The following is a 27647-nucleotide window of genomic DNA, read 5'->3' on the forward strand; positions in this document are numbered from 1 at the left end:
GAATGGAAATAGAGATAAACTAGATCAGTCATTAAATCAATAGATACGTTCGTTTTTTATTAAACAGATTATTGTATTAAAATAGTACAGGATTCTTTAGTTCAAAACAATATCATTCTGTAATATTTTGCGACAACTTTATTTTCTTTGCTTTTTAAAATCTGAAAGGATGACTTCTTTCTTTTTTCTTGGGCACATTTCTTTTTCATAGTATTAGATGATTTACTTTGAATATACAATCATCTCATACCATGTGACTATTGTAATGTCATGAAAAAGTTTATCTTCGTTACAATATTATAACACTTGATAAAACCCATGAATAACTCTACACTTACCACTCTCCAGCAGGTATCCCATTTCCAAACAGCGAAAAACGATATGTCCCCATCATTCGGAGAGTGGATTAAACCTGCCTTTATCCACCCAAACCGTTGTCGGTGTAAAGAGCAAAACATGAATATATATAGGGCGTGGCAGGGCCTGTGAATAAGTATTTAGGTGTAACTTTGATTGAGGCTTATTCACCGGTTCGGTCAGCTGATGATGTTTACACACCGTGTAGGCTGCATTTCCATTTATATATAAAGACACAAAAAATGCATAGCAGGCAGAAGGAAAATAAGAACCAGTGAGTTTGTCAAACCTCTTCTACATCTTTGCGCAAACAATATAAATGTGTAGAAATAGGCTAGGTATGATTTCTTGCTTATGATGAAACATAAACATGATGCCACTGAGATCAACCAAAGTAGAGAAAATGATATTTCAAGAATTAGACGAATATAAATGCTAACATTCAACAATCAACTTCAGACGTTTGACGTTATGCCTTTGGTATAGAGTTGTCGTCACACGCTTGGTTGTTTGCGTGCCGCATGTTCTTTATTTCACCTTAAGGTACTGGAGACTGGATATATGCGTTTACTATGGTCCGTCCATCTTTGATGGTCCATCTTCGTGATCTTGATGAAGTTGTGGTTTACCACACCTGTCACACTTTTTTTTTCTAAGTCATTTTTATTCTAAAAATTTATTTACGTATTATCTGACGATATATTTTCTTACCTAGATACTTTTTTGATAGTCATTATCAATGATACTCAAGACCATAAAATTACGTGTGGTAATCTGTATCTGAGAAAGGGTCGCTCTTAAAAAATCTTGTTGCGATCCTAGTTCATTACCTCGTCTGATTTTTAGCAAAAAATATTTGTGCAGCATTTTACATACTGTTAGGTCCCAGAAATAGAAGTAGAGATTTCACAGTGTACAGGGGTACAACAAGCGTATGTAGACGTACTGGCCCAATGATGAGTGAACATTGAGTGTGTCTTAGCTCCGTTTTTAGGAGTCTGCCAAAGTTGTCTTAGCTCCATGAATAAAGCAACACCTTTCCGAACACATGTTACTGTCTTCGATACTTATCGTCTTCCCGGGGAACTGACTACACCCTACTGCCCGGTCGTCTCTTACATCCCGCTTGCCATATCGCTTCCGACAGATCGACGGCGTAACAATACAAAGTTCGGGTGGATTACACGAGAACGATACCAGGTCCTGGTTACCGTCCTGTACGGGAGGAGGGGTTGTTCAAGGTGAAGTATTGAACTGCCCAAAAATGTACGCACAGACAACAAACAGACAAGTGTCATTGACTAACAGAGTGTGTGTCACAATGCCGTTTTGCCCTGGCCTTTCGATGATGCAGTGATCAAATACACGTCTTCCACCTTTACCAACCTCTGGCGTATAGCGGCACCGCATCAATCTGCGTAGCAAAATTATTGCTGACTTGGAGATCCTCATGGAGTCAGTATGTTGTTGATGTCCAATTACACTGTACGTAGAGGTTTTGAATTGGATTTCAAATTTGCATTTATTTTTTTCTCTTAATTTTCTAAGGTGCATAAACATGACATGAAGGTGGTGAATGTAAAAGGATGGTAATTGGCATTATGCGTGTATATGAATATGTATTCCCATGGTAGTGAGTCAACGGATTAATGCCGTCATGGTCTGTTCATACGCTGTTTTCCGTGTTTTGGCTGTTCACAGAGAGGCTTCTTGCTGAGAGAAATAGCACAATAACCATCAAAGCTGAGATTCCCCGACTGGCCATGCGCCTACTCATGACAGATGTCTACCCATTTGCCAAAGCCTTGGGTTACAGCATGCATCGGTTGAGCCAATTCCAAAAGGATTATTCTTCAGCAGCAAGCAATAAGGGAACAAATGAATTCATACGACAACAGTATGAGAATGTGAAGACATCTCCGGATTATCAGACTAGGACAGCTGTACCCAAGAAACTGATACTTTGCGGTTACGGGCACATATCCCGAACAGTCTATTTTGGTAAGTAGATGTTGTCGAAAAAAAAAGAGAAAATATTTGAAGCAAGACTGAGATTACCCTATGAAATATCTGGTCAGGTTGTTTAAAATATTAATATGTAGATCAGTCATTCTTTTAAAAGGATAGATACCTATATCAATATTCTTAAGATTCCCAGATCAGGTATTAAGCCGAATATAACCTGACAATCGTTTTCTCTGATTTAAATTTCCATCAGCGCCCATCTACTAATCAGGCGCAGTAAGGACACCCCAGCACCCTTCACCCTATTAGAAGTGGGCCTATTTGTAGAACAACGTATACACAATAGTAACATCTTAAATAACAAAAATATAGTACAATTTGAATGAAACATGTTGAATTACTACCATTTCGTTTACAAGACTTAAAAACGGTTTACGTGGGCCTTGACAATTTACTGCCTTTAATAGATCCATATCGTATTGGTTTGGAGATGATACCATGACTGCAGAACAAATCAATTAACAATTGAATATTTTACTCTATATTCTTGACGATTTTATACTGTGGTAATTTTGACAAGGTTGAGAATGAGAGAAAAAAGTAGAATAAAGCTGTATCACTCCGAATTAGAGTTCGAAATGATATAATATTAACTCATGATCTGATGATGAACATAATTATGTAATGATAAATAATCCGTGAATTGGGGAAGAAATCATAATATATTTTATGCGATATTTCACAGAAAAATGGATATAATGGCATGCGCACTGCTGATACAATAAATGGCATCATTCCTGTCTGTTAATTCAGTATGGCCAGAGGCCCGTGTCTCAATACCCATCTTAAATTAAATTTTCACTGCTAGAATTCTTTCTGATTTCATGCAAGAATAAAAAAAAAAAAAAAACTGCCTATATGCATGTGTAATCTACAGGCTACTATTCCTCAAAAGACAAGGTTTTCTGTCTGATTATTTCCCATCTTGACTGAATTTTGACTGAAATGAATATAAGATCAAAACAATAAGCACAATATTTGACGCTTCATTCATATCGAATGTGAAACAGAGTGGTACATCTTCTTACGCATTCCCGAGAAAATAATACCGGAATCTCAGATACAAATATCAGTTCTAAACTAAAGGGAAAAAAATTCCGTAATTGATAAAAAGATATTTTATTTGCGCTTGTGTAACTGGGACACTTGCTAGGCAAAGGCACTTTTGTAATATAATGTCCATATCGCTGAGGCTGGCGTCTGTGTTTCTTGAGTAATAACGTGAAAGATGTTCGCCACTAACATAATATTTCATGACCAATTGCGATGAAACTTCTGTCATTGTGTCCTACTCTCATTAGGCCTACTACTGTCAAAGTGGACATAGAGTGAATTACAGTTTCAATGTCCCTAAACCGGCTCGCTAAATTCATTAAACGATTAGTTTCCTTAAATCCACCGAGCAGTGCCATATATAATACACGAACGCGTAACCTAGCCAAACGGCCACGCTGTAATCCAATTACTGTTTTCACGCCCATGATGTCACAACAGATTACGAAGTGAGTACTAGCGATCTGATGGCCGTGGCAACACGAATTGAACCTGGCAAGCTAGCCGAGATGTTGGGCATTGAGCACTACACTAATACACAAACTCCAATAGGAGGCAAGATCCAAGAAAACATGAAGATGCTGACAGAGTGGAGGAAGATGATGTGTCCACCTGACTGTAACCACCGTACCGCCTTGGCTGATATCATACATAACGCTGGATACAAGCATGTTGCAATGGAAATCATAATGGGTGATATACCTTGATACCGGTGATTTTTGTTCTGTTTCTATGTAATAGATTGCATGGAATTATGATTTTTTGGATGTAGGCCTATATTTATATACACCTGTCAACTTAAAAAGACAAAGTCGCGTCACAGATGAAGCACTTTTAGGGCCTAATGAATTGTAAATGAGGGCATGTGACACTCATGTAGATTGCCAATTTCCTGTCACCTTGACCACAGAAAGTGTATCCCTGGACTTAAATTTTCCAATATTATGCTCACCTTTTATTCGAAAAACAAGATGTCCCTAAAAGATGGGCCATCCCTTTTGCATTCCTGCCCAAATAGCACAAAACATGATGTATTCCACCAGAATAACAAAACTATTGTTAAGCTATAACATTTCTGTGATATTTGAAGGATGTTAGTCGTTAAAATTCAAATAACGCACCAAGTGCTTACCGTATAACGTATTCTGTGAACGAGGCACAGCGGCATAATGGTGGTTGTAATATGATACTTATACGTCGAGCAAAATATATGCATGTTAAAGCGGTCAGAAAGGAAGAATTCACTAGCTTCTTTTACTTTGTTATTTATGGCAAATAACAACATACCACACATACATAACTACATTTTAAGTGCATCACACAGGTCTGTCAAAACTAGACTTCTTGTTTAGATTTGTATTTCTTTTCCGTAGGACGAAAAAAATATTCGAATTTTAAAGGTCAATTTAACTAAATAAATAAAGACCCTATTGATTTCAAAATTTAGGGGAGGTTTCTAAATAGTGTTTTCTTCAATACTTAAATATTCCAACCAAATTTTCATGAATTTGAATGCAAAAGGGATGATATGTCTTTACTCATGAGAATAGATTAATCTTCATCTTTATTGTTTATTTCACAAATTTAAATAAAGTCAGCTATCAGCCGCTTGAGGCGTACAGGAAGTAATGAAGAAAAAAAATTAAGATCTCTCATTTTTTCAGGAAATATTGTTACAAGACAAAACGACAGTAATACACTAATCACTAATAGATAAGGCGATGGTGCATAGCCTTTATGTATCCCATTTGCCTACACACTAATCTTTGCCAACACTCCTTTTTTTACATGATTTTAAAAAGAAACGAAAACAGAATATGAAACACTGGCATTGTGTTACAAAAATTGAAGTACTTGTGACAGGTAAACTTGGTCACTAATAATAATCATGATTTCCTCATTAACATCTGTAAACACAGCAGTAGCGAGGATTTGGGAAACAAGTCATCATCACCTTCCTGTATACACAGAGGTGACTGCAGCCAATATCAGCACCTCATGAACATTTTATTTCAACAAACCTTTATCAATGTTTGCTGTTTATCCGTGTATTAAGTTCAATATGGGACTAGTTATTCTCAAGGTATATGGAATGACAATGTCCAGCATGAATTCTTGGAAAAAAAATACTGATTTATTTCTGTTTGGCATGCATTTACCTATCATTGGTAGGAAATGATTCATAGTTTTAGAAAAATGCAATAACAACATGGATAGTTGCGGCTTTCGAACTATGGAATTACAGTAATATCTGGCTAGATTTTTTTTTTTTTTTTTTTTGGGGGGGGGGGGGGGGTCTTACTCTCTTGCAGTAATTCTGATAAGTTTCAGTCATGGAGTTAAAAGGGCCTGAGCTTTCGATCCTAGCAGAATCTTCGTCGGAGGCAAAACGACAAACAGACAGGGAGAGCAATCACGTAAGGACTTCAAACAACAAGAACAGTCAGGAATAGGCAATATAGGGAAACAAAACAAAGAAAACAAAAGGGAAGGTTGGGAAGTCATGGGCAAGGAGCCCAACACGTAAAAGGATGGAGGGGGGGGGGTTAGAGCAAGAAGGTGGACAGACAAAAGGCAGAGGAGGCTCAGTGTGGAGGGTCATGATCCTGAGGACCATGGGGACAACCATTGAAGGAAAAGGATGAATAGGGAGGCAACATCAAACAAGATAAGGAACAACAGAGGAATAAAGAATAATAAAACAAAATAGAGTATTTATACACAATGAAGATAATAATGGTAATAACATTGAGGAGAGAAATTAAAATGCTAATTGTGTTTACTTGCATTCTAGTCCATTAGGTCGCCACTATTGGATATAAAGCAGTTTTAAGAGGAGCCTTTTTTTTTTGCTACACTAAATTTTATTCATATCAATTGGCGCACAGCAATGAGAAGGACATCAGAGAACACATATTCCATTACTAGTGCTTTGACATAACGATACGTTATGTAGCATATATATGAGACAACAATACCATTTGCTGAAAATTTTAGACGTTTCTGGTAACATAAAGTTGTCTCATAAAAATAGTTACATTAGATTAACAATAACACTGTAATACACAACATGAATCTAGCAAGCATAATTCCTTTATCATGTTAATACTGTAACTGACCCCTTATGTGTAATGATAAACGAATATTTGCTGTTAATGTCTGTTACTAGGCAAATACAGAGACTGCGTCCCGAGTAAAGAGGTTCTTATAGAACTCGCGCATCAAATTCCAGCGAGTGAAGCCGATCGGCTGTGCAAACTTTTGGACGTTAAGATGGAGCAGCCTGACCCAGAATTGTACAATGTTGTCCTGGAACTGCTGGTGAGATGGATGGAACAAGGCAAGGGAAACTCTCGAAACTTATTAAAGAAGCTCGCAGGAGAATCCGAAGAAGGTAAAGAGTTTCTGATCGGTAAGACCGCTTGCTATAGGCCTATCTTACAGGTGTTGGTTGACGATCTCCATACAGGTCATGTTCATGGCTCGTGGTTGAACCTTTGCCGGTACGTCCATCCTGGTACATACACTAGTGTCCGACGTCAGTTTGCTTATACGGCTAACCCCTTTTCGGATCTTTGTAATATCCGGACGCAGGCTGACGCACTATTGTATTCATGTTCCTCATGCTTTCTCCAGCCAAATTTCAGTCACAGCAAACATCACGTGTTGAAAACAAAATGCGTGATCACAATTTAAAGTTTGAAGTTTGAAGTGCTACAGTAGAGTCAACTGGCAGTGCAGTGCTGTGGTGAAATAGAACCTATAGAGACAGTCGTCAAAAAGTCTTGAAGAGTCACAATCTCCAGTAATCTTACTCTAGGTCAGTAGGTTACTCACTTTTCATTTCATTTTTGTGCCATCTGAAACATGACGAAACCCACGCAGAAATCATAGTAAGCCTGTTGATGAATTAGTGATAAAAATGTTTTTACCTCAACAGAACGGCCCAGGAACTGCCGTATTAGAGCATAACGCTCTTATTCGGAGAGTTCTGACGTGGCTATTTCGGAGCGTTTTCCACAATTTACACATTTTTGTATGAATGTTCGTGACCATGGTGAGGGGTGGCAACTGCAGGACACTGTGGTTTAGTGAGGTCACATCATTACACATTGTATTATATACACTACTAGTAGGTAGAATATCGACAGAATCACAGTTATTGCGTGTCGTTTTTGTTGTTAGTCCTTGGTTAAGGCTCTGTTAAAGTAAAGCGAAAGCCAAGCGATTGCCCAAAGAATTCGGAAATTGGAAGATACATCATACATTCGCATTGTTCGTAACATGTCTAACGTTCTTTTTTTTTTTATTTACTCGTTACGACCGTTAGGGATACGCTGGAGATTTCGGACATGTTCAAAAAGTTGTCGGCTCCAGCGTATCTTTGATAATCTTTATAAATCGCTAAAAAAAAAAAAAAAAAAAAAAAAAAAAAAAAACATTGTCAAAAATGTTAACAATTATTATAGTATCTGCACCTTTAACGTATCTTCAAATTTTCGCATTCGTTGGGCATCCGATGGGCATTCGATGGGCATTCGCTCAAGTAGGACGGGAAATCATCCACACTGCTATTAGGTTAGAATACTTAGTCCACTTCCTGGACTGTATTCGTACGCAGTGTACCCGCGTACGTACGGACGTACGTTGATGGTGTCTGTATGTACACCGTATTACACAATTCCTCCCCTCCTGAATACATAATTTTTTCGGGAGTACCAATTGGTGGAGTGTCGCAATCAGCGTTTGGGCGCATTGTGTGTGGGTGCATGCATGTGTATGCGTGTGTTAGGGGGAATGCGGACGATCAAAATCGTCCAGTATCTGGACTAGGTCTTACTATGTAGATTGGTCAGCTTGTGAGTAGCGTATATATTGCATTCAGCTATCAGATTGAATCAAACAATGGCTTCATGTCATCTGCATGTTCACATCTAGTGCCAAAGGGGGGGGGGGGGGCAGAAATCACTTTGTAAGAAATAAACGCACTAAAGAGGTAACCATAATAGAAAATTATGTTACACTCCCCGTTTTGATTTCAAAAATAGATTTTCGCAAAAGAATGGACAGGAATTTGAGCGATAAAGTGTACGATGCTGGATACATCAACTTGGCGAACGAAATCATGACAGGTAAGCCCGTCCATTCATGTATTTTATAGCTGATCAACACAAGTTACTAGACGTGATAAAGTCGGTGGCATTTAGCCTTTTGCTTATTACATTTTCTTTGAGCTGCGTAAATTCCTTTCATCTCACTTGGAACTGCTCTAGCTATTGGGACTACAATGCGTGTAAAGTACAGTTTGAATGGAAACGTCAAGTTCATTTATATGGTCAAAGCCGTGCTTGTGAAAAAAAAAATGTATGAACTAAAATGATTCAAAATGAATCGAAAGTAACTGTTTTATGTTCATTGATGTATTCTTTTGTAAAACCAGGAATCAGGCATGGCAAGGTTACACAAGTTACAAACAGTTCGAGTCCGATGGTGCAGTAGGTAAGTTTGCAGCTGCGCGTTTTGTCTTCTGTTGTACACTCTAAGAAAAACAAATTCAACTTTGCACCTTTATGACCAGTGTCAGAGTGGAACCACCTTCAAAGGTGCTCCCAGTGTGACGCTGGTAAGGGTGCAAAGATGAACCTATTTTTCTTAGAGTGTTTGCTATCATAAATTGAATTTGATTATCGCTGCTCAGTACACCGCACACCTACATCCACCCCATGCACACACTCAAAGCAACAGGTGTGGCAAGGTCAACCTTTATAGATAATAATAAAAAAAAAATATATAGATTGAAAAAAAAAATGAAGCAAGTGTAGTAGAAAACACCAGTCAAATATTGAAGAAAATCGAACAGTCCGTTCAAAGTTATGAATTTTGAATTTCAGTGCTACCATTGCTGGATTAGAAAACTACTACAGCTTGTGATGTCATGTGCGTATAACAATGCAAAGAAAACACACACACACACACACACACACACACACAATCAATCAACATATTTTTACTCTTTTCGCATAAAAAAGGATCGTTGACTTTCCTCTTTTAGAAGTCATTGGGAATGATTCTGCCCTTTAACATATGTCACTAACAAGTCAATTCATTAAAAAAATATACACGTGTACAATATCATAACATATAATATATATATATATATATATATATACATATATATATATATATATACATATATATATATACATATATATACATTTTTGTATATTTTCCTTATATCTTCCTTCTCAAGTGACATCATTAAACTGTAGTAGTTTTCACATCCAGTTTAGTGACTGCGAAGGAACTTTAAGCGTTCATAACTTTGGATTGTCCGATTTTAAACAAACTTTCACTGATGTCTGCTGCTGATATTTCTGCCTTCATCCAATCCACATGTGTATAAAGATGAGCCTGTCCTCTATCAAACTGTTGATTCCTATGGGGCAGCGTAAATTTTTCATGTGGTAATCTCTTCTTAACATGCCGTGCTGCCACACGCACACGCGCGCGCGCACACACACACACACACACATACACACACACACGCACAACAACACTACCGGAAGCATCACACCCAAGGTACACGCTGTCACCCATCATTTAGTGACACTTTGGTCACAGACTGTAAAGAAAAACCTGTCCTGGTTTTTGTCAACAAAATGAGCGAAGAATTATCGTCATGGCATTGACAATTCAATTAAAAATAAATCGAAAGTGGATAAGTATCAACTTGAATTTTTCTCTTTCTTGTCTCTCCTGGCACAATCCAGCATGTAGATGCCTCCATAGCTTCGAAATAACTTGACAGTCACGTCTGGGATATGAACAGTCTTCTGGTCTTCGTGTCGCGTTACTTCGGTGGAACGTACAGGGTTAAAAAATGAAAATGAGAAATGTTTTGACATGAACTTCACTGACAACACTCATCTTTTGCACCACAAGCAGCATAACCTGGAATAGTGTTAATGTGGGAACGTTACTATGCTTCATACCCACACTCCAACATGAAGACGTGTTTTAATTGTCACCCTTGCAACCAAGATTTTTAGGGTCCTGTCACATGTTTGTTTCACAACTGGTGCCTTGGTTCAAGGAAGTCTTTAGAAGACAATGGAGTAACTGCTTTAGCAAGTTCATATTCAGCTACACACGGCCTTGACAGTTGATGTGAATCCCCATGCGCAAGGTGAAATGTAGATATGAATATCACGTAGTCGTGGACTTAGAATATCACTGGCAAGGACTTTATTGCCGTGAAATTTCATTGTTTTTGCGCTTCTTGTAGAGTTTATTCACCATGAGGGATTACCAAATGATGATGCATTTTCCTTTTTATGGAACTGTACACATACAACGTAGCAGAATTATAGTAACTAGATTATGATTATGTGCTTGTAAAGAACTCCGATTATGCATTATTTCTGCTCCGAATTTAATGGTGTGAAATGGGCTAAATTGATACATTTGAAGTAATGACGTGATGTAGGCTACACCCTGTAGGCTGTGTATGAATATAGTCCAGCTACCAGAAATTGACATATAATTCATTGTATTTAGGGACCTACGTATCTTTGTGAATAAGCAAATGCAGTTCCTTTCTATATTCAGGTATGTAGTTGACACTTTAACAGGGATGATGGAAATGGTGATATTTGTAACGTTACCAACACGTGAAAAAACAAACAAACATTGGAGACATCTTAAACAAGTTATCATTGGTGCAGCCTGGATTGTTGTGTTTCTACATAGATCTGTACACGAACACAGAGGGATAAGATTCAAAGTCGGAGTCAATATCTCAAACTCCTGCAATCCGACAACAGGTGAAACAGTTTGTCATTTGCCAGGTTGCTAAACTTAAAGTTAATTCACTTCCTCCGCTTTAATGACTGCTATTCATAAGAGAAGTGCTGGTCTTCTTAAATTACGGATCAAGAAATTACGTTAACTTTTGTTCAGTTACAAAAAATATTAGAGAGTTGCTTTGAAATTATTGCGAGCGATATGCAAGGGTTCCCGTACAATTCATCAGTGTTCATTGTGTCCCATTAATGGGTTTCAGGATCATGAAGTAGTTCTTAATGATTTACAACTACTCGCAGAATCTATCATGACAGCAAAAGTTAACAAATGTCAGTTGCTTTGCTACGGTGATGCCTTAAGTAAGGACTTAGTTGTGCTGGCATGTTTGTTGTTTGTCATGGAAATTAAGATTGGTTGTCATAAAGACATACATAATGCATTCTATGAATGGGTGCTGTTCGTTATTCCGAAGGTTCGCTGTTCCGAAGGTTCGTTATTCCGAAGGGTCGTTAATCCGAAACACGCAAATTCCCTATACCTAGAGGTTCGTTAATCCGAAAATGAAAAAGGGTTCGTTATCCGAAAATTCGTGGCGTTATTCCGAAGGTTCGTTATTCCGAAGATTGGTTAATCCGAAAATGAAATTCGGAACAATGAACCTTCGGAATAACGAATCTTAGGATTAAAGAGCCTTCGGAATAATGAATCTTCGGAATAACGAGCTGTAACCTCTGTGAATATGCATTCTGCATTCTGCATATCCACTGCATAATGCATTCTGTGAGTGACTGTGACTATCTGCAGAATTACACTTTCTGTCATATTTGCCACCATGCAAAGTGTAAAATAAGCTGCTGTTTTGATTTTTATAAACTTTACGTGTTTCATTGTGGTTTTTACACTGATGAGAGCTTCGTAATGACTGTGATGACCATGATTATATGATGAAACTGTGAAGTTCTAACCATAGACAAAAACAATGAAAAAAAAAAAAACCACACACACACAGATTTGATGTCAAAATAATACCATGGTTGGGAAACCCTATATTCTGAAAAAAAAAAGCGTTTTCAAGCACTTCTCGTTTTAGTCAGCATAGTAGATAACGTCGTTGCTATTACATGGATTTCAATGTGATTATAAATACCTTAGTTCACCTGCCTTCCCAGTCTTTATTACATATTTATCATTGTCTTTCACTTCCTGTATTTAATTAGGAGAACCGTTTAACTACAGGTTGTTATGTCGCGTTGATTGTTTTCCTTGAAATCTTATCATCTTATGTTTATTGTACTATAATATCATGTTTGTGTACTATTCCAACAAATGCATGCAAGAACGCTGGTATGAAAGTTAAGCAAATAGCATATTGGATACAAATTTTGGGACATAGAAATAACGAGGCTTTCACCGAAGCCGTGTTTCCGTGAATTTCAAGGTTGCACTTGTCATTCTACATCGTTTTCCTGAAAGTTTGACTAGTACTGATGAAAGTATGATTTGCATACCAATTCATATTACACCGTTTTTTCAACAAAAGCCCGATATTGTGTTAAACATTGTCAACGTATTGTTGATGTCTATGTATATATATACATATATTTATATGATATAAACATGTTTCATACGTTATGTATATAAATTTCAATGAAATGGTTGCAGGTAAGTTTATTAAATTTTTGTTTAAAGAATTTTAATTATGGTTTTTGAAATATATGTAAGAATTCAAAATTATCAAGACCTCGCACAACTATAACAACAAACATAAGTCATATGCTCGATTTCAGCTCAGTGTAAAGGTGTAAATGGTGTTAATTTATGAATCATATTTGATGAATAAAGTTGTATGTCATATGAATGTTCAGATTTTTTTTTAATAGAGAGGATGGGAAAGGGTACACGTTTGACACTTTATTTTATATTTTAATCGATATATATATATATATATATATATATATATATATATATATTTCTTTTTTTTTGGGGGGGGGGGTTGTCTGTATTGTTATTTATGTTATTATATACATGACGATGTTATACGTACTCTTTTTTTCTTTGTGCACGGACCAGCTATAGAACAGCCATTGGTTGAAGCAGGTTCCGTACTGAAATGAAATAAACTGAACTGAATCTGGTAGCCCTCTCGGATTAGGGAATCTTTTTTTTTACGCATTGACTATGCTAAATATACTCGTTACAAACAAAAGTACACAAAATACGGCAATGTATAGTAATAATATTATATATTACAAACTGTGCAAGTCAGATAGAGATCATAAAAAGAGCAACGTAAGTAGTAAACAAAAAAATCGAAAATAATAGTAAATGAGTACGTGTTCATGGTTTCTAGCTGGAGTCCTTTTGACGATGTATGTGGAGTGTACAAAACTGGATCCAATGGAATCTTTGTATACAGTATTTGTAATGCGTTGTAGATTAGCTATCAATGCATTCAAAAGATAATTACCAGCAAACTATCGTCAATATGAATGGTATGAGAACGTTATACAGCATAATCATGACTTTTTTTTAAAGTTATTCTTGCATATATGCCTTATGTAATCAATGGTTCTTAACATTTGCATGTTTCAGTGTGTTTGTCAATGTTAAGAAAATATTAAAGATTAACATGTTACACTTCTTCAATTTCATGTTCTTTATGTTGTATTTGTCGATCCTGATTTCGATTCACAAAACTTCGAGTTATTAACGACAGTCTATAGTTTACTGTGACGTAAATAAGAAATACATTGTAGATGGCATAGTGTGACAACATATACCCCCTTATAGTATCAGTCTTTTCTCTCTTCAGAATGGCCCTTGACTACAACATTCAAAGTGAGACCATCATCTACCTAGGTTTCAGATATAGACAATAGATTTACGGGATCAACGAGGGAGAAAGTTTTGCGGTAGCATCATGTGTGGTAGTTCTTGTAGGAATCGTGGCTTGACAAAAGGATAGCGTAGAAAGAGTAGAGCTGAGGAGGGAAACGACATAGGGGGATTGTAAGGAAGGCAAATACGTAGTGACAATCGAGGGCTAGACGAGAGCTGGAAGTTGAAGTTTCACTAGTGGAGACTGGAGAAAATGGGACAGAATAGAGTCGTAAGGGAAAATATAGTGAAAAGTAATCAAGTAAAAGGTTCGGACATTGCTTGGATGAGAAATGTGAAGTGGAAAGGATGTGGGGGAGAAATTGCAGGTTGGAAAATCATGGAGACAGGAAAGAGAAGTGAAGATTAACTCTTTATATGCCATGGTGGAAACCCCCTGTGTGCCACGTTATTCTGAGACACGAAGGTAGTCATGCTTTGAGAAAGAATTCTGTTTTTCCAATTTGTATAACTTCTAGAAATTTCTGTGAAGCTGGACATAATAGTGAGCAAAGTTAAAGAGGAATGCCAAACTTTGCTTCCATATACGATGTGTGACAATTCTATTTTCATTTTTTCTTTTGAATTACTGGTTGCTACTGTAAAGGCATGACTTTTACACATAAAATAGTGACAGAAACTTACAATGTACAAGCAAATTTAGTTTGGAACACCGCTTGATGGTCAATCACCAGATAGAATGCAAGCCGTATGTGAGAGGAACAAAAGCGCGAGAAGCGCTTTGATTGTACCGCTGGATTAGGGATTTATCGATCGGTTTTGGCGGCTTTGTTTGTTGAGCAGAATATGCGAAGTTGGCACGCCGTCGACTGAGTCGGGCGTGCGAACGTGGCACATAAAGAGTTAATGAAACCAATGGGAAGAATCGGAGTCTGTAACCCATATGGACTATTGAACGCGGGGAAAAAAAAAATCAAATGGAGAATTTTTACTAATCGGGAAGGAAAGTGCTATGAAAGTCAAGGGGAATATGACTATTTGTGAAAGAAGAATAAATAGAGAGAGAGAGAGAGAATGGGTAATGAAAGCTAGGGAAGAGACAAGGGCAGGGACATACATACTGACACTGACATTGAAAGGGACATCAGCTTCGACTTATTCTCTCAAACAGTAAAAACTTGATCTCAAAAACACATTGCTATCAAATCCATTCAAGGTCATAAATTTACTGGTCATGAGGCGATGAGGCAAAGGAAACAGAAGCGCATGATGATGAGGGAAAATATTTCAGAAACAAATTTTGTTTTCATGCAATGGACAGAAATTTCATAATGTCACAAAAACCGAAAAGGGATAGTATTAGCCCAATGATAATACGTGATAGGAGAAAAAAAAGGGAAAAAAAAGATATGATACAGTATTCAAACAAGTTATATGAGGACGATCAGCCGAATCGTCGAATCTGCTGACAAATCATCAACGGCACCTGCTCAACATTATTATAGCAATCAAGGTCATCACCATATCTTATTGCATCATTAGATGCACTGGCATCAATATCAACAGAATCAGTAAATTAAATGGAATTTATTTTAACGATCATCATCGCCGATTGCTTAGGTAATTGATTTGGTTTGTTTTCCGTGCCTGGCGTAGAAGCAATGATTGTTTATAATCAAGCAAGCAATTGGTATATATCACTTTCATAGGGGAGTCACCTCGTCACCTCGCATTGACTCCACATCCTCTGTTTATTTCTGAAGTGCCTTTATAGCCCGATTCTTGCCTTAACCATGCCGAAAAGACTAGTTTCGGAGTTTCAAAAAGAATATGAGTAGGTGGATTAAAAAAAAATCCTAGGATGATACAGAATTTCTTGCCGACGCCAATTAATTTTTAAAGCAGATTTTCGGTGCAGATGTGTTAAGTAATACCATGTTATAGCAAATTTGTAGGTAATAATTGTATTTGTGTGAAAACTAATCTATTGAACAACTATAAGTATGCTGATTAACTATGCGTGCCTATACTCGTTTGTTGGATTATTTATTGCATAAATACACACAAATGCGCAAAAAATCTAATATGCTACTTCTTTTAATACATAAATGATACACAATTTATTTCTATGTCGATTTACGCAAAATAAGGAGATGACTTTGTTCATATCATAGACGAGGTACTCAGAAATGATTTTGATATTTACAAATAGCGAAAATAAAATTTATCCCCTTCCAACCCTTTCAGAGATCATTATTGATATCATTATTATTGTAATTATTGTTATTAATATCTACACTTGCCCCATTAACTTAAAAAGAAATAGACATCACTTGTTCAGGTATTTATGACTGCACACGCATCAGAACAGCTTTTTTGAACTTAGCTAGCTGGTGGGTACAATCCAAATTGAATGTTTTCCTTTGTTTCCATGTATCTGTGTCATGTTGGTTTACAGGAAGAGGAAGAGGAAGAGGTCGGTGTAGCGGTTTTATGTATACTGATGGTGGCATAGACGGTGTCAGTTTTCACTTTGGCATAGACAAATATACATGTATGTGAATAAAAAAGTATTAAAACAGATTAAAAAACATAGAGATTATGGTTCTTATCATATTTGTCATTATTTTCATACCTGAAAACGTCATTCTGCCGAATCCTTAGTTTGTTTTCCAGCTTGCTCGTTTTTCTTTTGTATTTTCTAATTTCTTTTTTTTATATATTGTCGGTATCACTTTCTTTAGGGGGATTGTATTAAATCAGGAAGATCTTTGAAACAGAATACCTAATTCAGCATATCATTCAAGAGAAACAACTTAGATAATTCGCGTTGCTAAACAGGTGTGTTTACAAGCATGACACACACATTCACAAACACATAACACACACGAACAAAAACACACACTCACATTTCTTAAAATTATGATAGTAGCATTGTAGACGATGACCTACCCCAGAGCAAGAACATGTCCCTCACGATTCATGGCAACAAAATAACCGCACAACTCAATTCAGTTAATTTATATTACGGTCTCCAACACGAAAATTTATCATAAAAAAGAATTTAACTAATCATGTGTCATAGTTATAAGTGAAAGCAAACGCGAATTTCAATTCATTAAACTCTCGCGGCGTTCTCAGGTAGAGGTATATTTCTTACCATGAAGCTACGACACACCTCGATTCGATAGCAAACTTTCAATGTTTAAAAAACAAAAATTAAGAAACTTAAACAAAACCCTTTTTTTGTCATTCCTTTGTTTATATTTAAACAAAGTTTGATAGAACATTAGAGACACACTAGATTTAAAAACCATGTGAAATCAGAAAATCCGTAGTTAAAGACAACACCATCCTAATTTTGATAGTCATCTTGGCTCCATGTTAAAGGTAGGGGATCCCATTTGCATGCCTTAAATGAAGAGTTGTATAAATACAGTGGTATGTTGAAGAGAGTATCATTTTAGAAACTTCCATGAAGTATTGAAAGTGGAAGGTAACATTTAGTACATTTTTATTGACCGTTAGATTTTGAATTGATTTTTTTCGGGGCTCGCCGTAAATTCCAGTACATTACTAGGCTACCTTTACAGACCCATGCACTGCATGTGTGTCCATCATGTATATTTTGTGAAGAAAGTTCATCAAAACTTACAAACATTTCTATATACATTCTTGCCACACACTCTATATGTTATTACATCAGCTCTTATACTTTTAGATTTGTGTTTATAGATAAAAAATACAGAAGACTGCAACAAAAAGGCTTAAGTGTGGCTGACACACAGAACTACTGAGTAGTTGAGTTTTGTGCATTATTCGAATTGTAGATAACTGTTGACTTCCAAATTTCTCAGCAGTGGCCTAAACAAGTCCCCTGAGGTTCATATGTAATGTTTTTCTGCATTTTGGGAGGTCTGTAAAAGGTATCTCCCACCTTTAAACTCGTGAATAAAAACATTGCAAAGAAACGCATATTGTGCAACCATTATGTATTGCCAACGGTAGGGCCAGCCATTTTGTGGATACGGATATGCTAACGTCATAGGATCATTGAGCAATCTCCTATTTTTGTCTCGTGATTTGGCAGCCTAATTCATTCAGTACGACAATCCTCACCATATCTACTGTGTGCATGGTAAGTAAAAGCTGACGGAACATGCCATTGTAATACTTGTTGTGCCTCGATGAACATCAGTTAAAACGTGGTTAAGTCGTTGAGTACATCACTTGCCTCTGTGAGTAAGTGGTGAGGATGTTCCGTTTTTAAATTTCTGCCAATTTGAAATGTGCATAAGCATTTGCTGTGTATATCCATACCCTACATAACGATAATGTCGGAATAGCCAGTTGTCTCTTTTCATTGATGGAAAAAGGTATCGTTGCCATTGAAAACAGTGATTTAAAAAAAAAATATGTTCGAGTTAACACATTTTAGGCAAATGTCTAGGTCAGTTGTTTCTCAATTCATCTTGCATATAGAAACTTTGCAATAGAGCATAAAATATGAAGGAGATTTAACAATTTTTCTCAACAAACCATTACTGTAGACGGTTCATTCTAGAAACTGTAACATCTATTATAAATAATGCTCATATCTTGTATATCTAATACTACTTAACATTGATTATACTGACTAACATTACTTGTACATTGTATGTTTCTTTCTCTAACTCACATCTTAGAAGTATTTTGAAGCACAAAATCAGGGTTTTTTTGTTTTATCTGCAAATGATAAATAATGCCTTTAAACGGGTCAAACAAAAACGAGCATATACTTAGAAAAAAAATAGTGTAGTGTCAATGTAATGAAATGTAATGAAATATAATGTCTCACTTACATCGGTTACAATTTTAGTAAAATCTTTGATACAATATACCAAGCTTTCTATCACCGCGTATTAAACGTTAGGGCTTTCTACATATGATCGTCCACTACAGGCAAATGATCACAGAGAGTGGACCTAATTACTGGTAGCCATTGTTATTATGTAACAATAATTTGGAATGAGTACTGGAATGATACATCACATAGTTTGCATCAAAGTAAAAGTGACCGGGAATATGAATAGAAGTATGTTGTAGATGAGATGTAATCGATAACTAACCGGAATGTAATGTCTTATCAATTTCCATATCCTGAAGCAGTGACTGTTTGCGTGAGATTGCAGGATGCAACTTTCATTAATCTGGAGGGGAAATGGGGGTGGTGGGAACAAAGGCGTTGCCCTGCTGGCAATTTCTCAAACTTTCACACATTACATGAAGTGAATACATTCATCTTAGTCTAGGAAGGATAATAAAGATAGGTTGCAAGATCATTTTGGCTATTTCAAATATATTAAAAAAAAACCACTAAATGAATTTGAATCGTTCGTTACGGTTACCTGATGGCTTGTGTATTATGTCTATAACGGGGATTTCAGATTTCAATGGGAAACATGTTTAATAATAAGCCAACGAGCTCGCCTGCTGTCAAAAGATACAGAATAATAGCCTTATGGAAGAGGCCATCGCACGAGACAGACACCCACGAGTCATACGGTCCACGAGACCGACATAAAAAATAGGTTCATGAGTCATACAGCCCATGAGTTATACGGCTCACAAGTCATACATCCCATGAGTTCGACACTAGGTACAAAAGGCTCACGAGACCAACACTAAGCAAAGAAAGCCCACGAGACCGACAAAATACAATTGAGGCTCACGAGACCGACACTAGGTAAAGAAAGCCCACGAGACCGACACTAGGCAAAGAAGGCTCACGAAACCGACACCAGGCAAAGAAGACTCTCGAGACCGACACTAGGCAAAGAAAGTCCACGAGACCGACACTAGGCAAAGAAGGCTCACGAGACCGACAGGATGAACAGCGCAGCTATCTACATGTCAATTACAAGGATATACCTGTAGGGTGTTCAGTCAAGGGGAACATTACATACTGGCGAGTGCAATTTCATTACGCTGTTGAGCGAGAGCGAGAGATTGTTACTAACTAATAACAGCACCATCTACATATCAACAACATTAAGTATGTATCTCTACACGTATGGCTTTTAGGGGGCAGTTCTGTCACGCTACGGGGAGCTACATTGTTACATTTGAAGAGTTTGTTCGCAAAAACCGATAGGGGCCTAAGTCCATATTTGCCAAATGGAGATATTTGCGATTATAGGTCAAGATAAAGAAAATATTAAGAGCATTTTAGCTTCTTTTGACCATAACTTCAAAAATATACCTGTATATGTAGTGACCAATATATCATTTAAAAGGTATTATTTTGTACTTTACGACATAGGCCGTACTTCAAAATCTTCAAGAATGGACGTCGGTTTTTGCGAACAAACTTCATTTTTTTTCTTTTTGTCCTCTTCATAGGACCCCTCCACCCCCCCCCCCAAAAAAAAAGGGATGTAAAATTGATAGAGGACAAGAACGATGGATTTTTTATTTTAGATGCCACCATGCTATATTCACTAGGCTTTCCTAATTTCTACTTAGACGGTGGACAGGATCTACGTTTTTTGTTCTTGCCCTTTTCTTTCTCGCTTCACAAGTTAAGTACGCCTTATTAGATATCCTTTGTACCTGCTTTTACCCGCCTGCTTAGAGTTCACTTTGTACTTTTCTCTTTAACTTAAATGTATTAAATTCAACGGATGAAAACTTTTTTTTATCGCAACGATTCACGTCGATTTTAGTAGTTTGCGTTTGTAAAATTATTCTTCTCAAAACAGTACATAGTTCATAAAATAGAAAAGTTACTTAATGAATGCATCTTTTTTTTTCCGAATTCTTAACGACGCCTTAATTGACAATTACTATTTTCTGTGATTTTCATTATTTCGACACCATTGCAGATGACTACCCCCCCCCCATATCATGTAAAACAGGTGTGCACTACAACATTGAACATTTTGTAAATAATTTTCTTGTAGTGAACTTCATTTCATACCTGATGGGTATTTTTCTAATTGGTTGATCTGAATGTCCACATCATTCTATTGTTTTTCTTTTTTAAGCAGGTATATACCGGTATGGGCTTTGCAGAGAGGGTAACGAGGGTGTTTTGGCATTTTCGAAAGTAAAGTTGAAACATCTCATGCCCTTTTACTGAATTTTGTTTATTTTTTTTCACAAACACTCACATACGCAAACACAATTAAAGATTTTAAACCGTTCAGGGGGTGATGGAGGGCAATTGACGAGGTAATACCCTAGCAAATTCTCCTTTTCCATCTCTTATACCTTCTTTATGTCATTATCTCGACATCCTGTACAATTAATTGGTCAATAGGGGGCGCTGTTCCTGTCGGTCTCGTGGGGTTTCTTTGCCTAGTGTTGGTCTCGTGAGCCTCTTTTGCCCATTGTCGGTCTCGTGAATGTCTTTTGCCTAATGTCTGTCTCGTGAGCCTTTTGTGCGTAATGTCGAACTCATGGGCTGTATAACTAGAGAGCTTATTTTACTTGATGTCGATCTTATGGGCTTAATTTACACTGTGTCGAACTCGTGGGCTGTAAAACTGGTGGGCTGTATGACTTGTGAGCTGTATGAGTCGTGGGCTGTATGACTTGTGAGCTGTATGACTTGTGGGCTGTATGACTTGTAAGCTGCATGACTTGTGGGCTGTATGACTTGTGAGCTGTATGACTTGTGGGCTGTATGACTCTTGGGTGTCGGTTTTGTGACGTGCACCCTTATGGAACTGGATTGAACACCGAAAGGCTGTGGAAGAGAGCTTCTATGAAAGATGTAATGAGATCTGCAAGATATGATGTTTCTGTTTAGATACAAATCCTTACCCTGGCAACCCTTACCTTTGCACTATGTCACGTTCCTGTTTCTTTTTCTTTCAAGTGTTCTGTGCTTTGCACATTATTTTGTTACTTGGTAACCGCTTAAATGCGGGCTAAAAACACGTGCTTTCAAGTTATTGTATATCAAATATCAAATGCCATTTAAATAGCAAAGGAGAATAAGTAAAATATTTAGAATAATCAAAGAACAATAACTGTTATTGTTTTAAAGCGTCTCATGCTGAATAATAACCTCCACCTTATCGAGTTATTCATTCTTTCTTGGCAGGTTTTTCTCGAAACATGTTTAAGAAAATGGGTTACCAGAGGACTATTGTTATCTTCACTGCATGTCTAATTGTAATCTCTAGAGACACCGGTAAGTGTAAAACAAATGGTAATTAACTACTCACTGTAATAAAACAAATAATAATTAAAAGATTATACTGTACATCATACGCAACTGGTAAACACTCGCCAATCGATTAGTATTTGTCCTTATTTTACTTAGTTAAGTTCGGTAGCTGTTCTTTACCTGGTAGAGACAACAGCCAGTTTATTTTTTTATGTTATTAAAACTACCAAGAAGTAATTACATTGACATTGCAGTTTGTGTCAAAATATGTGTAGCATGGACATTACCATACCTTTTCCTGTAGCGAATGATGCTTTCTTTCAGAATCATCCATTCAGTTCTGCAAACGAAAATTGTCAGAAAGTATTATCTTCATGACAATTACAATGATATTGTCCAAAGAAAGAAACCTTCATTGATAATGCACTCGGCCAACCACCTGACATGTGAGATTAGCAGTGTCATGATACATGTCATTCAGTGAGCGGTTTAGGGTACAATGAAATACATAATCCTTTAACCACCTTCCGTGAGTAAAATGATCAAAGTCTGTACAACAAGGTCAGCAAGCCGACAAAATAGGGTCAACGGTTAAAGTAAGAGAGAGAGAAAAAAAATTATGACAATTTACAATAACTTTGAAAAATATGGAAGACGGTCTTGATAATCGAATCGACGAAAACAACAGAAATGCAGATGTATTAAAACCACATAATGGATAAATAAGAAACGACCGTAACGTGAATATCAGCCAGCAGAATGATGTCAAGGATAAGGATGCGTAAGAATCGTGAGAAAGGGGATTTGGGGATTGACGGGTTCCAATGCCTAGGTCTACTCCAAAATAGGCCTTGGATTGGGATTTTGAAATTGTTTCATTCTATCCAATTTTTCAACAGGTTGCCAGGTTTCAGACGACATTGTGGTCGTTGATGCTCGTCCGATTTTATTGAGAGGCCTTCCGGGGAAACTCAAGTGTCAGTTCTCCGTCGTGCCACAGGCAGTGTACTGGCTCAAAGGTAATCACTAACTGACGTGAGAGTGTTGCCTTCATCTGTCGCAGTTGGTAGAAAGTTTGCAATTTCACGTACCTATAGTACACAATTAGATACAGGCTTTGTAAGGTAGTGTGTCACCTTTTTTTTTTTTTTTTTTTGCCATAAAAAAATGTCAGTCTCTTTCAATGGCTTGTAGAAATTTATCAAATAGAATAAAAAAAAAATAAAATTAGACGTCATACGCAACATGGTAAGACATATGCCCTAACAGCGCATTACGAAATTATCACGCTGCCTATGTAAGCTATATAGGACTCTGCGAAGTAAGATTTTTATTTTTTCCAATTTTTGTTTTACTAATTATTCCTGTCTTCAGAACATGCTGCCAATTCTGTCACCCTTCTAGTCAAGTGGTACCAAAATGAGATAGATGGAAGAAGATACCGCGATGGTCTGATGACGATGGACGCCAATTTCTCGCTGATCATTCACACAGTCAAAGACAACGATGCTGGCCGTTATTTCTGCCGAGTGTCGCCGACTTTTCGAACAACGTTACCCAAAACCATACCGACGTGTCAGTGACAGGTTAGTTTCACGCAATCTCTGACGTCCAGTTATTCCTATCAAATTTAGATAAACCTTTCATCATTCATTTTTTTTTGTTCGCTTTCCCCCACTCTCTTTCTCTCGCTATTTTGCTTCAATGTTGCGAAATTATTCCTTTGTATGTATTTTAACATTTCACTTCATTAAGAGTGTTTTTATGTGATGTAATGTTATGTAATGCATTTGCGTTCTTGCACAAGAAACGTTCTCTCAGTGAAGATTTTGGAAAATAAAGTGGGTATCCGGAAGAATGTAGGCTACTCATTCTAAATATGTCATGTCAAGATAAGAGAGATTAGATAGATAGATAGATAGATTGATTATTTAGTTTAGACTTACCGGTATTTCAAATTCGTTTTCACAGAGAGAGAAACAAGCATTACTGGGTCACAATGATTATCATTGAATTCAATAAAATGTTGTTGTTTTTCTTTTTGGTATAAATAAGATATCGAAACGTATGTTCTAATAACATATGCGCAAAAAAAAAAGTAAATGTATACAATCATGGTACCACAAGTGCAGTAGCCTAAATCAAAAGCACAGCTTATATTACTTTAGGCTTCCGACAATAATTCACATCATACCTTTAGACAGTTAAACACATAACACATAACGCTGTAGGCTATACACAAAAACAAACAAACATGAAACAGCAGTAATTACAGCTGAAGCTCCGAAATATGAGAGAGATTGAGATGGAAAGAGAGGATGAGAAATAAAGAAGAAAGATAAGACAATTCGAGATGAGAGGGAGGGAAGAGATGGAGAAAGAAGAGATAAACCTTACAATGGTCTATTATTACCAGAGTTTGTTTCCGATTATCCCATGAGGAGCAACAGACTAGACCGCCTCTTTTGGTCCTTGGCAAAATTATTACCCGACAATGCTGCAACCCGACAATGCTACAACCATGTAGTAGCAAGAATTAAGTTAATGTTTCTATCATCTTATTTTATAGTATTATCATTAGTAGCAAATTTTTATCATTGTTATTGATTATTATCGTTGTAATCATTGTGTCTGCTTATTCTGCAAATCTGCATATGTAAACAATATCAATCGATGATCTGACTGTCTCCTGTAATTGCAGATTTCCTTTCTGTCAAGGGATGCTCAAGTAATACGGACTGCTTTCTGGCTTACGAACCACAAGATGCCATGGTGCAATGTAGGGCGAGGAACGTCCCACACTGTATCGTCTCGCTTTATTGGCTCCCAAACAAAGGCAAGATTTCCCCGATCGCCTATAACTCTTTTTACCAGAAAAACGGAACGCAGAATATTGAAGCACTAGTAAAGATTACGCCTGAACGGAGTGACGTTTTCACGTGTGTAGCTGAAATGACGTCTACCCGAGTAGAACTGGCGAGGATATCTGTGACCATTGCGACCCCAACTTCAACAACCGGGATACCGACATTAGCTACATCCCCGTTCAAGAAATTAATAAGAATTTTTATCGGTATGCGGTCAACCTTCTCTGCTTATTGGACTACGTCAGTTAGTTGCATTGCTTACTAGGGAGGTGTATAGACAGTTAAATCAAACGCAGTATAGTGTAATGTGTGTGTGTGTGAGAGAGAGAGAGAGAGAGAGAGAGATTCATGTGCGTGCTTGGTTCTATCACCATCGTTCAAATTCTGTACAAGGGAGTAATAACGTAGTTTTGCCAGTTTAATTTTAGTGACCGGACTGTCCAGCCAAAAAATTAGGCGTTTTCGAAGTGGAAGTACAGCAGATATTAAAGGCAGTTGGAATTGAACAACAACACCCACACACACACACACACACGCTCACAAAAAAAAAAAAAATGTGAAAAATAAATTAGACTGAAATTAACAAGATTGCATCAATTCAGCATCACCTTTGTTTAGGATCTAACCCTTTTAAACCAATGCTGATGCTGTAATGCCAGAATAAAAGAAAAAAAAATCGCATAATTGTTCTTTTCTTTTTGTCTCACATGTGTTTCCATAGCTTATGCCATACCACCGATTCTTGGTGCTATTTTTGCTGCTGTGTTTGGTGTTACTTGCTGGTTCTTCAATAAACGTAAGTGACACTAGACATCTCATTATTTCGAGAATGTGAAAAATGTTAAGAGTGTAAAAAAAAAAAACAGAGTTGGGTAGTATGATTTCAAGTCAGTTTCAATAGTGGTAAATCCACGGTGCTAGGTTCAGACATTGTTGGTCTTTTTTTTTTTTTTTTTTGAGGGGGGGGGGAATTGCTTCCCTATTTTAATATTGTCATCTTTATAAAAACACGATATCATAATTATGCTTGCAGAGCTGCCAACTTTTGTAAAAGCCTTTCAGTACTTTGATGGCTAAAAATCAGTGATTTGCACCTTTTTTGAGTGAAAATCAGTAATCCTCAACAGTGTAATAGAATATATCACAGACAATGATTTCTAAAATCAGTAATTTGCTTGTAGCCTTCAGTATTCTTTTCCAATTTCAGTAGAAATTACTGAAAATCAGTACTAGTTGGCAGTTCTGTGCTTGTCATAAATCTAGGCAAGCATTATCGCTAGGGTGAAAAAAAAATGTGTTTGCAAAATATAAACCGGCACTATCTTCCGACCCCATCAGTGTTCCCAAATTTAGAAGAGGATCCATACAACTTAATAGTCTATGTAACCGGAAACGCCCTGAATAAATGAATGTAACCGAGTGTACAAAATTCCTCGTGTCCATCAATTATACCAACGATTTTTCCTCATTCGATCCGATGTGATGTGTATTTTTACCTTTACCTTACTTTGATGCTGTACTTTATGTTGCAGTTCATTTTGATAGATAGATATAAAACGTTTCATTTAATTTGCTATTCCTAAATCAAACGTTATGTTATAGGGAAATATTGATAATAGAGCCACATGATTCAAACGGAACTAGGTGATGGCCATTTAGTCTTCAATTAACTGGGACTGATATAGCTGCGCTAAGAAAAAAAAAAACATGATATATTTCAACGTCAGTTTGTTTATTGCATGGCACTGCAGTAAGAAGACCGAAATCAAAATAAAATAATTGATTATGAATATGTTAACATAATAGAGACAATAGTCTGTTTTTATGCCCTTCATTAATTAATCAAGATATTATCAATAATCCAGAAGTGGCTCATTACGCCATTCATCCATCATATTTCAATACGAAAACATGATCTAAGTTTATATTCCTAAGTATAGTAATTCTAAGTAGAAAATGAGTTATCGTACATCAGCACATAAATATACTGTCTTGCCAGCTCCTTGTACACAGGCAGTAACCGTTCACGTTTCCTCCGTTATCTAACCTATGAATTATTTCATTCTTCTGTTTCCCAACCAAATGACTGCCGAATATCTTTGTTATCTCTGTCCCCAGGAGACTATAGAGACTGCGTCGGTGGTAAAAATGAGGTTCTCACAGAAGTCGCGCGTCAAACATCTGCGAGAGAGGCTGAGAGACTATGTGAAATGGTGGACAGTTCATCAGATAATCCGGGCACCTGGGTTTGAATCAAGTCCGTGCCGTACATTTTTGAAAAAGATGCTCGATGAACACTTCCTGTTCCGCCCCAATTTCATAAATGCGTCCTTGGCCGATCGAGTGTGGTGACAATGGCAAGACACTTTTGGAGGAGAATAATCACATGTTTATTTGTTTTTTATTATTATCATTATTTTTTTTTTTTTTTAAACAGGTTTCAACAGAATTGGCAGGTGTCAATGCCAGTCTGATAGAATAATGGAAATGGAAACCAAGTCCTACGCGAGGTTCCCGAAAGCTCCAAAAGTTTGGTGTGCAGTGTTCTT

The 27647-nt window shown here is 36.9% G+C and overlaps 1 protein-coding gene across 1 annotated transcript; it reads left to right on the top strand.

Annotated features, from left to right (window-relative positions):
- The first annotated feature begins 4112 nt into the window (after nt 1–4112).
- Nucleotides 4113–27350, top strand: LOC140229728 (uncharacterized). The gene is made up of 8 exons (XM_072309968.1): nt 4113–4128; nt 6605–6829; nt 8484–8567; nt 8876–8930; nt 22248–22255; nt 23131–23250; nt 25820–25894; nt 27217–27350. The coding sequence occupies exons 1-8, from the start codon at nt 4113–4115 to the stop codon at nt 27348–27350; spliced, it is 717 nt and encodes a 238-aa protein (XP_072166069.1).
- Nucleotides 27351–27647: the final 297 nt, after the last annotated feature.

This window comes from Diadema setosum, chromosome 6, assembly GCF_964275005.1.
Source record: "Diadema setosum chromosome 6, eeDiaSeto1, whole genome shotgun sequence".
In the NCBI taxonomy this organism is placed as follows: domain Eukaryota; kingdom Metazoa; phylum Echinodermata; class Echinoidea; order Diadematoida; family Diadematidae; genus Diadema; species Diadema setosum.